The following is a 14,743-nucleotide window of genomic DNA, read 5'->3' as shown; positions in this document are numbered from 1 at the left end:
AAAACAGTACATATACAATATATACCATTCACCCATTCATTATCATGAATGGCCCACATAGCTGGTTAGTTAAACACATTATGCATCACGTAAACATTTGCAGCAATTAATCAAGGGCACCAATAATCTACCAATTATTCAGTCCTTATTAATTCTAATCGAGTTGTTTTAACCTTAAGGATTTGTAGACCTAATCAAGAGTTTATGACTAAAAAGTGCTCCCACTCAAACCAATAAATTCATATGCTTTACTAATTTTAAACATAAAATTGTATTTCTAGTCTAACCGGAAACATACAAATTTAATTAAAATTTAAAGCTCATATAAATTTATAATTGAATCCAAAATTTAATTTAATTTCAGTCGCATTTAAATTAATTCATGATTTTAATTTTAGTAAAATAATTAGAATAAATTCCATTTATTATAATTATAATATTCAAAATTAAAATCCAAGAAATTAATTTAAATTATTAATTTTAAAATTAATTAAAATTACGTGAACTGAAATTTTCAAATTAAACATTCAAACGATCTAATCGATACGCAAACACCCTACGCGTTGCACGCCCATGGGCTGTACGCACACAGCCATTGCTGGCCATGTGCGCGCAGCCCATGCGCTCGTTGCATAGCTGCTGCTGTCCCATACGCAAGCCTCCGCACAGCGCCCACCGCACGCGAGCTATCGCTCGCAGCGCGCGCGCGTTACCGCGCTCGCTGGTGCGCGAGATCGCTCGCTGGTGCGCGCGAGCCATCGCTCGCTGGGGCGCTGCATCGCTCGCTGGTGCGCGCGAGCCATCGCTCGCTGGCGCGCGAGATCGCTCGCTGCGCGCGCGCGAGCCATCGCTCGCTGGTGCGCGAGATCGCTCGCTGGTGCGCGCGAGCCATCGCTCGCTGGCGCGCGAGATCGCTCGCTGGTGCGCGCGAGTGATGCTGTGCGCAGCGCTCGTGGCACGCGAGCTTGCGCTCGCTGCGCACGAGGCTGCGCGCTGTTATGCGAGGCAGCGCGCGCTGTGGCGCAGCTCGCTTGCTGCCCACACGCGACTGCCTTGGCTCGCCCCTCGCCCATGCCCATCCGTTCATTGCTCGTGGCACACGACACAAGGCAGGGCTGCTGCCTTGTGCTCGTGCACTACGCCCTTGCTCATTGCATTCGTGCCGCACGGGCGACGAGCTCCCTTGCTCGTCGTCGCATGCCCGCATTATACAACACCCCTTAAGGGTAACACGAAGCGTCCATTGCTTCGTGCGTGCAAGTTATTTGAACGAATCGCATAAAAATTTAAAATTTATATTTAAAATTAATGACAAATTAATAAATATTATTAATTTCATAATTTTAGGGCGAAAAAATCGAAAATTTATTATCCAATTGATTTCCGATTGATATGGATTCAAGTCTAGGTCATAAAAATTTAAAATTTATCGTAAATTTACAATTTTTATGGTGGTTTTTAATCATAGGTTTCTAATTAAATTACAATTAATTATGAAAATCAAATTAATTCTAAATTATTCTAATTTTCAACAAATTAATCATAATTACAAATTAGATTGCATAATTAACAAGACTAGGCATTCAAACTTGTTAAACATATGCTGTAGGTCAATCAAAAATTCAAGATTTATCAACAGGAATCGCAAATATTTAATTTAACATCTTAAATTTACGAAATTTTGCATCCGAAAAACTAAAACCTTCGAAAAGTCATAGTTAGGCTTCGAATTTGAGAATTCTGGGTTCGGCAGAAAAATACTATTTTTGTCAAAATTTTAGAATGCCTTTTACATGCGGAATTGACACAAAAATCACTCAATTCGGATGAGTAACGAAGAAACTGCCGAAAAACTGCCGAAAAACTGCGTACATATATTTAAATAAACGCAATTTGCAATTAATTAACAATTACGAAAATTAATCACCCCTTTTAATTCTTGCAAATTTGTAATATTTAACCATGTTCATGCAATTTAGATTATGAAAATAATAAGGGGCTCTGATACCACTGTTAGGTTATGATACATATGACATTTACATAGATCATGCGGAAACAACCATTAACCCAGGAAACATATTATTTACACATAATCATATAGCATAATTAGATGCATACTCTTTGTTGCGTGCCTTCCCTAGCTGCGCCCGAACCGAACAAGAACAAGTCTTTTAGGACTCCAAGTGTCGTCCCTCCGTAGAAAGTCCACAGCACGTCCGGATCCGCCTTAAGATTGACCAACTAGAATCGCCCTTAAGGTACTCAGAAAATTCGGCACTTTTGGGGCAAGATGTGTGTTTGATTTTCTCTCAAAAACTCACTTTTGAATACTTAAAAACTTGTGTATAAATTATGACCCCTAGGCCTTTATTTATAGAGTTATGGAAAAGGAATCGTAATCCTAGTAGGATGCGAATTAATTGGAATTAGAATTCTACACGAATTCTACTTAATCAATTTATCCAATAGGAATAGACATTTAATCATACACTGACTCTTGCAGATTCAGGAATCTCGCATGAGCTCAAACTCACACACACACGGCAGCCACAAGGGCTGCCCATGCGCGTGCGAGCAGCAGCCCGCGCAGCACGGCCCACGCATGCGCGGCCTTGTGCGCGCTGGGCTGTGGCGTGCGTGCTTGCTGGGCGATGGCCTGGCTTCGTGCTGGGCCTTCGTCCGGCAGGCCTCGTCCGATGCTAATTCGTACGATACGCTTCCGATTAAATTTCCATTTCCGGAATCTATTTCCGATACGAACAATATTCAATATTTCCGATTCCGGAATTAATTTCCGTTTCGAACAAATATTTAATATTTCCGTTTCCGGAATTATTTTCCGATTCCGGTAATATTTCCGATTCTGACAATATTTCCGTTTCCGGCAATATTTCCGATTCTGGTAATATTTCCATTTCCAATAATATTTTCCGATACGTACCATGTTTCCGTTTCCGGTAACATCTACGACTTGGATAATATTCATATTTCCGATACGATCCATATTTCCGTTTCCGGCAATATCATCGTTTCCGGAGTATTCATTTCCTGCCTGTGACGAACTTAGCTCCCACTGAAACCAAGATCCGTCGGTTCCGAATATTCATAGATAGAGTATTTAATGCCATTAAATACTTGATCCGTTTACGTACTATTTGTGTGACCCTACGGGTTCAGTCAAGAGTAAGCTGTGGATTAATATCATTAATTCCACTTGAACTGAAGCGGCCTCTAGCTAGGCATTCAGCTCACTTGATCTCACTGAATTATTAACTTGTTAATTAATACTGAACCGCATTTATTAGACTTAACATAGAATGCATACTTGGACCAAGGGCATTATTTCCTTCACCTCTCAATACCCATATCATTCAAAGTTTTCTGGCATATAAATCGAGTAGGGACTAACTTCCGAAGCTTGAGGTGTGCAAGGCGAGTTTGTTGCTCCTCACTAGCAAGGATCATGTTCGGGAAAGCCGAATCGGGTGCAAACTGAGGTGGTGGTGGTGGACGGCTCGTGGAAGCCTCCTCTTGTCTCCTTGATGCTCCCGTGCAAGTCCTCTTTGGCCTAGAACCCATTGTTGAAGAGTTTTGAGTTTTTCGGGTTTTGGGGTTTTTTGGTGAAATTGGGTTTTTTGTGGGGAGTGAGAAAGGGTGAAAATTGTTTGGTGGAGGTTGAAGAGGATGTGATGAGGATGATTTTGGTATGTGGATTGATGAATTTGAGTGAGAGATGAGGGAGATATGGAGTTTGAAGTTGTTAGGGTTTTAAGGTTAATGGGGTTTGTGAGAGAATGAAGAAAATGATTGAGAGGTGAAGTGAAGAAAATAGAAGGAGCCCGTGCTTATTTAGGCTCAAATCTCCCGTCGCACGCCGGGCCAACGCCCGCCCGACGGGCCTGCAGCTCGTAGGCCGCCCGACGGGCACAGGTCCGCCCGTCGGGCGAAGGGCGACACTTCTGGTTCTTTCCGCACGCGCCCGGTCGGGCGGCTTTCGCCCGTCGGGCGAATGGCGATAGGCCTGCAGCTCCGTAATGAGCCGCCCGTAGGGCGACTGGCTGCCCGTCGGGCGAAATGAGATCCTGCGTTTTCTTTCGACACGCGCCGGTCGGGCGGCTCTCGCCTGGCGGGCGATATGCGAACGTCCTCCTACAATCATTTTTCTAACTTCTCGCACTTAAGAGCTAAACCTGTACAACATCAAATGCCCAAAGTAGTAAAAATACCCTCTCCTCACCACTCGAAAGCAAAGGATAAGCTACAAAACACACAAAATAAAACTAAACTATCGAAAGCAATAAAATACGGGTTGCCTCCCGCAAAGCGCTGGTTTATTTCTAGGTCCCGCTCGACCTTGTTACCTTGAATATGCAGTTTTATCAGGCGGAGGGATTGAGCTGATGGACCTCAACCACTCCTACAGTAGCCCCATCATGGTACAACTTCAGACGTTGCCCGTTGACCTAGAATCGTTCACCATTATCATTCTCTACTTCAACAGACCCAAACTTGATTACCATAGTCACGGTGAACGGCCCAGACCACCTAGACTTAAGTTTTCCAGGAAATAACTTAAGCCTAGAGTTAAATAGTAGAACCTTGTCGCCTACCGCGAACTCTCTATGCAAAATGTGATCGTCGTGCCACTTCTTGGTCTTTTCCTTATAAATCCGGGCACTATCATAAGCTTGTGGTCGGAATTCATCGAGCTCACCCAATTGAAGTAACCGCTTCTCACCGGCTAACTTTGCATCCATGTTGAGCTGTTTGATTGCCCAATAAGCCTTGTACTCCATTTCTACTGGTAAGTGACACGCCTTGCCATACACCAACCGATACGGGGAGGTACCAATAGGTGTCTTAAAGGCGGTTCTGTATGCCCATAGAGTATCATCCAGCTTATCGCTCCAATCCTTCCTAGACTTCGCCACCACTTTCTCAAGGATAGATTTGATCTCCCGGTTGGAGACCTCAACTTGCCCACTCGTCTGAGGGTGGTAGGCTAGCCCAGTGCGGTGATAAACCCCATACTTGCGCAGGAGCGCATCCAAATGCTTCTCATGGAAGTGTGACCCTCCTTCACTAATCAAAGCGCGCGGAACCCCAAATCTAGGAAAAATGACCTTCTTGAACAGGGAAATGACTGTCTTAGCATCATTAGTAGGTGAGGCAACGGCTTCCACCCATTTGGACACATAATCTACAGCAACAAGGATATACAAGTTACCCTTGGACGATGGGAATGGTCCCATGTAGTCAATTCCCCACACATCGAAAACCTCAACCTCAAGGATCCCGTTCTGTGGCATCTCATACCTCCTCGAAATAGTGTCGGCCCTCTGGCATGCATCACAAGCTATAATAAAGGCATGTGCATCCTTGAACATAGTAGGCCAGTAAAAACCACATTGTGACAACTTAGCGTTAGTCTTTGCCGGTCCATGGTGACCACCATAAGGTGAAGAATGACACCTACTGATAATACCTTGGACTTCCCATTCCGGAACACAACGCTTGTACAACCCTTCAGCAGTCTCACGAAACAAATAAGGGTCATCCCAAAAATAGAACCGAACATCATGTAGGAATTTCTTCTTCTGTTGATATATAAGATCGGCCGGAAGAATACCCCCTACAATGTAGTTAGCAAAATCTGCGAACCATGGTGACTGACTGACAAGTGCAAGTAAGTGATCATCCGGAAATGAATCATCGATCGGTGTAGACACTTTACCGTCATCATATCTCAATCTAGACAGGTGATCTGCAACAACATTCCCAGCCCCTTTTTTATCGCGAATCTCCAGATCAAACTCCTGTAACAGTAGTATCCATCGAATAAGCCTAGGCTTGGCTTCTTTCTTTTAGAGCAGATACTTAAGAGCCGCATGGTCAGTATAGACTATCACCTTGGACCCAATCAGATAGGTGTGAAACTTGTCCAAGGCATAGACTATGGCTAGAAGCTCTTTCTCAGTAGTAGCATAATTAACTTGAGCTTCATCTAAGGTCTTACTTGCATAGTAGATGGCATGCAAAACCTTTTCTTTTCTCTGACCCAAAACTGCCCTAACTGCATAATCACTTGCATCACACATTATCTCGAACGGAAGATCCCATTCGGGAGAACGAATGATGGGGGCCGAAATCAGTGTCTGTTTAATCCTGTCAAAGGCCTCAAGACAAGCATCAGTAAACACAAACGGGGCATCCTTGAGGAGGAGTTGGGTAAGTGGTTTAACAATTTTAGAAAAATCCTTGATAAAGCGGCGATAAAACCCCGCATGACCTAGAAAACTTCTAACACCCTTCACATTAACTGGAGGGGGAAATTGTTCAATCACTTGGACCTTAGCTCGATCCACCTGAATGCCCTTATCAGATATCAAATGTCCCAAGACCACCCCTTAAGTTACCATGAAATGACACTTTTCCCAGTTTAGGACTAAATTACACTCTTCACATCTTTTCAACACTTTAGTCAGATTTAGCAAGAAAGAATGAAAAGAAGTACCATAGACACTAAAATCATCCATAAACACTACCATGATAGACTCAATAAACTCAGAAAAGATACTCATCATGCAACGTTGGAAAGTAGCGGGTGCATTACACAGACCAAAGGGCATCCTACGATATGCAAAGGTACCATAGGGACAGGTGAAGGTGGTCTCTTCCTAGTCGTCTAGATGTATGGGAATTTGAAAGAAACCAGAATAACCATCCAGATAACAGAAAAACTTATGACAGGCTAGCCTTTCTAACATTTGATCAATGAAGGGAAGGGGAAAGTGGTCCTTTTTAGTAGCAACATTCAGACGCCTATAATCAATGCACATGCGCCAACCTGTGACTACCCTAGTTGTTATCAACTCATTTTTCTCATTTCTAACCACAGTTGTCCCCCCTTTCTTAGGCACTACCTGAATAGGACTCACCCACTTAGAATCAGACACAGCATATACAATACCCGCATCAAGCAATTTCATAACTTCATCTTTTACAACATCTTGCATCACTAGTAGAAAAAACCCCTGTTGCAGCCCCCTTGTTGCAGCGTACATGTATTAATACGCTTCAACAAGCAATAGGTCAATGCGGGTCAAACCCTTTAAAGGGTTATTGCAGCGTACAAATTAATTGCCCCCTGCAAAAGAGCTTTTTGCAGCGTACATATTAAAAGCCCCCTGCAATAGCTAGATACTGTTGCAGCGTACATGTTATTGTACCCTGCAACAAATCCGTGTAACAAAATTTGTTGGTCCGAACACTAAAAAACCCTAGAGCGCAGTCTCTCTCTCTCGTTCATTTTCCCTCAGCCGCAACTCTTTCCTTGCTACCATGAAGGTTCGTTCATCTTAAAAATTTATGGGATTTTTCACTGATTGTGTGAATTCGTTGTATGTGAATTAAGATTCGACGGACATTTTCTGGTTTTGTCGATTTTAAATCTTAGATTTTGTTGGGTGTTTGCAGTTCAATATCGCCAACCCTACTACAGGGTGCCAGAAGAAGCTCGAGATCGACGACGACCAGAAACTGTGAGTTTTCTTCATAAATTTTCTGTAGTTTTATAATTATTTAAATCAGGGAGTTTGAATGTATTGTATTTATACTTGTTTTTGGGATTGTATTTGGTTTGGATGTGCCCATTTTTCCGACTTTGCTTCCTGGTTACATTGATTGCTAAAACACTATTAGCCCCTGTTAATCCTGTAAATCATGTGTAGCTATTCTTAATTAGAGTATTTTCTTTGTTTTATAGACGTGGATTCCTTTTTTAATTTCGGCATTCTGGATGTGGGGATTCTTTCGTGTGGAGTTTATTTAAGAACTTCGGTTGGGGCTAATTGTGTATTCATTATGGTGTTGAACCATCTTTAAGGTAGTTTAGATAAAAGACTTGTCTTTTGAGACTGTAAATAATAGATATTTCATTAATCATAAAATCTATATGATTGTCTGTTCCTTGATAGTTTAAGGCAATCGTTAGCGTTGCTGGGGCTCTTTGCTCTTGGAGCAGATGGTGCTTTCAGCCCTTTGCGTTGCCCATATTTTTTGAGCCAACCAATGCTTGCATTACTGCCTTTGAATTTAATGGCTGCGTGCACTCAGGTTCTCAGATATATCACATTTAATTATTTGCTTGGCAGTTTACTCATTATTTTTTATTGTTATCTGTGGATGTTCTTTGTATCCTTGCCATATCTTGTTTCGTTTTATAAAACGGTTACCTTCGTTTACTTGGGTAACTGAAATGTGCGGGGTTTCTTTGAACTTCGGTTGGGGATTGTGTCTTCGGTGAACTGATTTTAGGAAGTTTAGATGGGAGACTTGCCTAGTAAGACCTTACATAATAGGTATTTCATCAGTCATCATCACATTGATGAGTTAAATGGATATGTGTTTGATTGCATAGAACTAAATTAGACTATTACTTTTATCCACTCTATTTGTTTGTCTGAGCTTATAAACCTTTGGTGTCGAACAGTCGAGCTTTCTATGACAAGAGGATCTCCCAGGAAGTCAATGGAGATGCTCTCGGAGAGGTGTGAATAATTTTGTTACTCCGTATAATGCATTTCTTAAAGGAATGACTAGAAGATAATATTTAATTAAAATCTAATGATGCAGGAATTCAAAGGATACGTTTTCAAAATTATGGGAGGATGTGACAAGCAAGGTTTCCCCATGAAACAGGGTGTGCTTACTCCTGGAAGAGTTCGCCTATTGCTCCACAGAGGTTTGTAACTTGTAACCTTTACTTTGTTGTTTCTTTGTATTTACTCTTATCTTTTTGTCCTCTAGTATAGTATATTGGATAGTTCACACACATGCATGCAAGTAATCGCAGTACACTGTTTGTATATCTCTTTTACTTTCTATGGATGTAAACGAGCTTCAGCTTGTTAAATCTGGTCTATGCTATGGAAATTGTATTCATTATGCTTTGGTGAAGCTTCTCAGATCGTCGGGCTACAATGCTGCAGTATGTGCTTCAAAATGGCAAGGTTGTAACAAGGTGCCTGGAGGTATAATCGCTTCCTGAAAATCTCATTCAATAACATTTTTTTGCATATTCTAAATTCTCGGGTTTATCCAATTCTCATACTTCCTCAAAACAAAAATAACTTAACCAGATATAAATTATGGCCCGTTGATGAGTTTTTTAGTTAAATGATCTAAAGGAAAAAGAAGTCCGCCTATGAGCTTAGCTCAATTAATAAACGAGCTGAACTTGAACATATTGATTCTTAAATGAATCAAGTTTAAAAAACTGTTTGAGCTCGTCTGGAAACTCAAGTTTGATTCGACTATGTTAAACAAGGTTGAACATGGGAAAAGTGATACACAAATCAGACCATTTACAAATGCACACACCTTCTACCAAGGAACAAAGTTTTTTTTTGAAGATTCTTTAAAGTTGAGAGTTGTACAGGCCAAGTATACATATTCTTCTTAAAGTGCGCGTTAGAGTTTTGTTGGGGGGCTGGGGTGGTGGGAGCATGATGATTTCTAAGGATGAATAATTATACGAACATGGTATTACAAGCAGTTGTTGGTCCATTGCCTCTTGAGCAATTTCTAATTGGGAGTTCAATTGTTTACAGGTGCATCCAGAGAAGTACCTGGATAGTCTTCAAAGCAGCTCGACTGTTGCTCAAATTGTGGAGGTATATCAGAAATCGTAGAAACTAGTCACACTATTTGGATTATATTTAGGAGTTAGAGCCTTATGAATTTTGACTTTTACTCAAAAGCCAAAACCTCTAACGATTTTTTTGAATGTGTCAAACAGAGTTCTAAATATATTCTAATTGATTTTTTATTTCATGACCATTAGGTTGCTTGATATGCATTTGGATCCACAGAACGGTAAGGAACCAATGCTCAATGTTGCAGTTCGCCTTCTTCATAATCACTAAGAGTCACTCGATCCTCTGCAAGTCCTAGAGGTATTTGACCAGGACCACGGTAATCGTTTTGTTACTACATGCAACAACATCCATTTTTCATGTTCATTTTTCTTTGTTGCAATTCTGTTTAACATTTTGATTTCAACTAGCTAATGCAATTTCATGATATGCTAATTGAAACAGATTAGAGCACGGGGTTTATAATCTGTCGCGACTAAGAGAATCAGCAGCCACCAGATTCAAGTCTTTTCACATCCCTGTTCATTGGATGCTTGACACCGGATTCGTCAGTCAGGTGAAATTATTTTCCTACAACCATTTTCTGTTGCACATCATTTTCTTGCACCCTCTCTTCTGATTTACATGTTTAGTATGTTAAGTTTTAAGTTTCCAAGACTTATTACAATCTACTTATGCACATTTAAGGCTTGTTTGGTCGTTATAGGTCATATTTAGGCTTAAATGAGACATTTTCGCTCCCAAATTTGAACTAAAGAACCTAAAAACTAATTTTATACTTATTATACATTTAATATGCATAATTTTAACTTTCTAAGACTCATTACAATCTATTTATGCACATTTAAGGCTCATTGGGTCGTTATAGGTTATATTTAGGCTAAAATGACATTTTCGATCCCAACTTTGAACTAAAGAACCTAAGGACTTATTTTAAACCTTTTACATGATTAATATGCTTAGCTTGAAGTTTCCAAGACTCATTCCAATCTACTTATGCACATTTAAGGCTTGTTTGGTCGTTATAGGTCATATTTAGGCTAAATGAGCATTTTCGCTCCCAAATTTTAAATAAAGAACCTAAGGACTCATTTTAAACTTACGATATGTTATATATTCTTAGTTTTGACTTTCTAAGACTCATTCCAATCTATTTATGCACATTTGAAGCTCATTGCGTCGTTATAGGTCATATTTAGCCTAAAATGACATTTTCGCTCCCAACTTTGAACTAAATAACCTAAGGACTCATTTTAAACTTATTATATGATTAATATGCTTATTTTTAAGTTTCTAAGACTTATTCTAATCTACTTATGTACATTTAAGGCTTGTTTGGTCGTTATAGGTCATATTTAGGCTAAAATAAGGCATTTTCGCTCCCAACTTTGAAATAAAGAACCTAAGGACTCATTTTAAACTTATTACATGTTTAATATGCATAATTTTAACTTTCTAAGACTCATTCCAATCTATTTACGCATGTTTAAGGCTCATTGGGTCGTTATAGGTCATATTTAGGCTAAAATGACATTTTCGTTCCCAACTTTGAACTAAAGAACCTAAAGAGTCATTTTAAACCTTTTACATGATTAATGTGCTTAGTTTTAACTTTCTAAGACTTATTCCAATCTATTTATGCACATTTAAGGCTTGTTTGGTCATTATAGGACATATTTAGGCTAAAATGACATTTTCGTTCCCAACTATGAACTAAATAATATAAAGAATCATTTTAAACCTTTTACATGATTAATATGCTTAGTTTTAACTTTATAATACTCATTCCAATCTATTTATGCACATTTAAGACTCATTGGGTCGTTATAGGTCATATTTAGACATTTTCGCTCCCAACTTTGAACTAAATAACCTAAGGACTCATTTTAAACTTATTATATGATTAATATGCTTATTTTTTAGTTTCTAAGACTTATTCTAATCTACTTATGTACATTTAAGGCTTGTTTGGTCGTTGTAGGTCATATTTAGGCTAAAATGAGGCATTTTCGCTCCCAACTTTGAATTATAGAACCTAATACTCATTTTAAACTTATTACATGTTTAATATGCATAACCTAAGGCTAGATGAGGTAATTAATTAATTTTCCATACTCTTGCTTCGTATTTTAGACTATTAGGACATTGCCATTAGTTGCTTGAATGTTAAAATGTGATTTTTTTTTGTTTTTGTAAAGGTCTATACTCCGAGGAATACGTCTTATGCTAGTGAGGAAATTGATGTGGTTCGTGAGCAATGGGCTGCAAGTATTTATTATTGGCCTAGGGGCGCTTGATCGAGTTAGTTTAGATATTATAGAACAATCTTTTATGTTAAAATGTATGCATACGTTGAAATTGGAACATACATATATTTAAATGTATATGGTACGTGCACTTTTGTTTTGGGATATCTTCAAAATACTATTTATTGTTTTTATATTTGTTATACAGGTCGCGATATTCTATTATTGTTGTGACAGGTTTCTGTATTTGGGCAATCTAGGTATCCCTAAAACTAAAATTTTACACCCTTGTTGCAGCGTACATATATATATGTACGCTGCAACAAGGGTGTAAAATTTGGCAAAAAACCAGACCTATTGCAGCGTACAAATAGATGTTCGCTGCAACAGGTTGGGTTTTTTGCAGCGTACACCTATTTGTACGCTGCAACAAGTCAAGATTTTAGCCAAAATTTAGACACTTGTTGCAGCGTACATGCATATGTACGCTGCAAAAAACCACTTTTCGCATCGAACATTGTACGCTGCAACAAGTTCAGACTTGTTGCAGGCCCCCCAGTTGCAGCATACGATGTACGCTGCAACAGGGGTCTAGAAGCCCGCTGCAATAAGGGTTTTTTCTACTAATGCATGACAGGGTTCAAACGACGCTGGGGTTGAATGCATGGTTTATGATTTTCATCTAGATGTATCCTATGCATGCAAAAATCAGGGCTAATCCCCTTTAAATCATCAATATTGTACCCAATGGCCCTTTTGTGCTTTTTCAACATAATAAGAAGTTGGGATAACTGGTCTGCATCAAGTGCAGTACTGACGATCACAGCGCAAAGTTGTTCATCATCCAAAAACGCATATTTAAGGTTAGCAGGAAGAGGCTTAAGTTCGGGTTTCTTTACCTCTTTAACAGGACAAACCAGCCGAACTAACCTCTTCAATTTGGTGCTCTCTGGTTCGGACCCTTCACCAACAAGAGCCAACTCTAGAGCATCCACTTCAACACTCCAAGAACTGCTATCACCTGCAGAAGACTCACAACAAAGCACTGCCTCCAAAGGATATCTTTCGAGAACTTGGGAGACGTTATCACGCGTAATAAAATCAACCACATCAATTCGATAGCATTGTTCTTCCTCTAGCATAGGACTTTTTAAGGCACTATTCAGATTAAAAGTTACCTTATCATCCCCAACAGACAAAGTCAATTTCCCACTTTTAACATCAATGACCGCCCCTGCCGTGTGAAACAAGGGTCTACCTAAGATAATGGGAATTTGAGAATCCTCTTGCATGTCTAGTTCCACAAAGTCTACAGGTATATAGAATTTACCTACTCTAACAGTGACATCCTCTAAAACACCTAAGGGGTATTTGACAGAACGGCCGGCCATTTGCAGAGTGATATTAGTAACCTTAAGCTCACCCATATTCAGTTTAGTATAGACAGACAGAGGCATGACAGACACACTAGCGCCTAAATCACATAAAGCTTTATCAATAAATACAGTGCCAATGTTACATAGGATGGAAAAACTCCCGGGGTCTTTAAGTTTAGGTGGAGACTTGTTTTGCAAATAAGCACTACATTCCTCAGTAAAAGCTACAGTCTCTACCTCACAAAAAGCACGTTTCCTGGTCAAAATATCTTTCATGAATTTAGCATATGCAGGAACCTGTAAAATCAATTCAGTAAAAGGAACCGTTACCTGCAAATTTTTGACCACTTCCAAGAATCTGCCAAACTGCTTGTCTAGCTTATTCTTGAGTTGCCGGTTTGGGAAGGGGAGTACAGTAGGTGGTACTTGAATATCTGTCCCCTTCTTAACCTCAGTTGTAGCCTCATTCTCATTGACTACCTTTTCAGCTTCCTTACCATCCATGACTATCTCTGGGACTTCCTCATTGACCAGACCACTAGCAGACACCCCAGAATCAACCTCAATTGGCATAGAAGGACCATCATAACCCCTACCACTCCTCAATGTAATTGCATTTGCAGTTTCCCTATTTTCGGGCTGTGAAGGAAGTTGACCGGGGGGCCTCCCTGCAATAGTAGTAGCCATCTGTGCCAACTGTGTATCAATGATCTTGTTGTGAGAAGTAAGAGCATCGATCTTTGCATCCTTTTCACTTAGAGATTTTTGCATTTGTAGCATCATGTTTCTCATCTCTACTAGCATAGGGTCAGGCTGTGTGGCTTGAGGTTGTGGTGGTGGAGGTGATGTGTGTTGTCTAGGGAACCCAAGTGGTCCACTAGACTGTTGGTTGTAATTGTTCCGTGGTTGGTAGGATTGTTGGTGTGGGGGTTGGTATGGTTGTTGTGGTGGATGTTGGATTTGATGAGGGTTCTGGATATTGGTGCTCATGTAGGATAGTAGAGGGTTGTTTTTGTAGCCCTCATTGTAAGAGTTGGAGAATGGGTTATTTTGTTTGTAGGATTGAAATGCGTTACATTGTTCAATAGAGCTCATACATTCCTGTGCGTAATGACCAGACATTCCACAACTTTCACAAGCAGTAGCAGGTTGTGCACTCATAGCAGCTACACTAACAGGTTGGGCAAATTGAGCATTTGCTGCTTGCATATTATCAAACTTATAATGTAAAGCGGTTAATTGGGCAGTTAATTGTTCTATAGAATTCAAATCATGCTTACCACCCTTGTTAGATAGACCTCTAGGATTCCCATACTGGGCATTATGAATGGCTATCTCCTCAATCACCTCCATAGCTCTAGGCACCTCAAGTTGCATGAATCTCCCACTGGCAGCTGAATCTAACAAACATCTAGACTCATTACCCAGACCATTATAAAACTGCTGAATCAAGAACCAATCATCC

At 40.1% G+C, this 14,743-nt stretch overlaps 1 protein-coding gene across 1 annotated transcript; it reads left to right on the top strand.

The window, feature by feature from the left end:
- The first annotated feature begins 7,253 nt into the window (after positions 1–7,253).
- Positions 7,254–8,766, top strand: LOC110799170 (40S ribosomal protein S6-like). Its single transcript, XM_022004385.2, has 4 exons — positions 7,254–7,347; positions 7,477–7,541; positions 8,492–8,549; positions 8,635–8,766. Exons 1-4 carry the CDS (start codon positions 7,342–7,344, stop codon positions 8,749–8,751), a joined length of 246 nt encoding a protein of 81 aa, XP_021860077.2. The 5' UTR covers positions 7,254–7,341; the 3' UTR covers positions 8,752–8,766.
- Positions 8,767–14,743: the final 5,977 nt, after the last annotated feature.

Source organism: Spinacia oleracea, chromosome 4, assembly GCF_020520425.1.
Source record: "Spinacia oleracea cultivar Varoflay chromosome 4, BTI_SOV_V1, whole genome shotgun sequence".
NCBI lineage: Eukaryota > Viridiplantae > Streptophyta > Magnoliopsida > Caryophyllales > Amaranthaceae > Spinacia > Spinacia oleracea.
The sequence above is the reverse complement of the archived record's forward strand: the minus strand, read 5'-3'. Positions and strand labels throughout refer to the sequence as shown.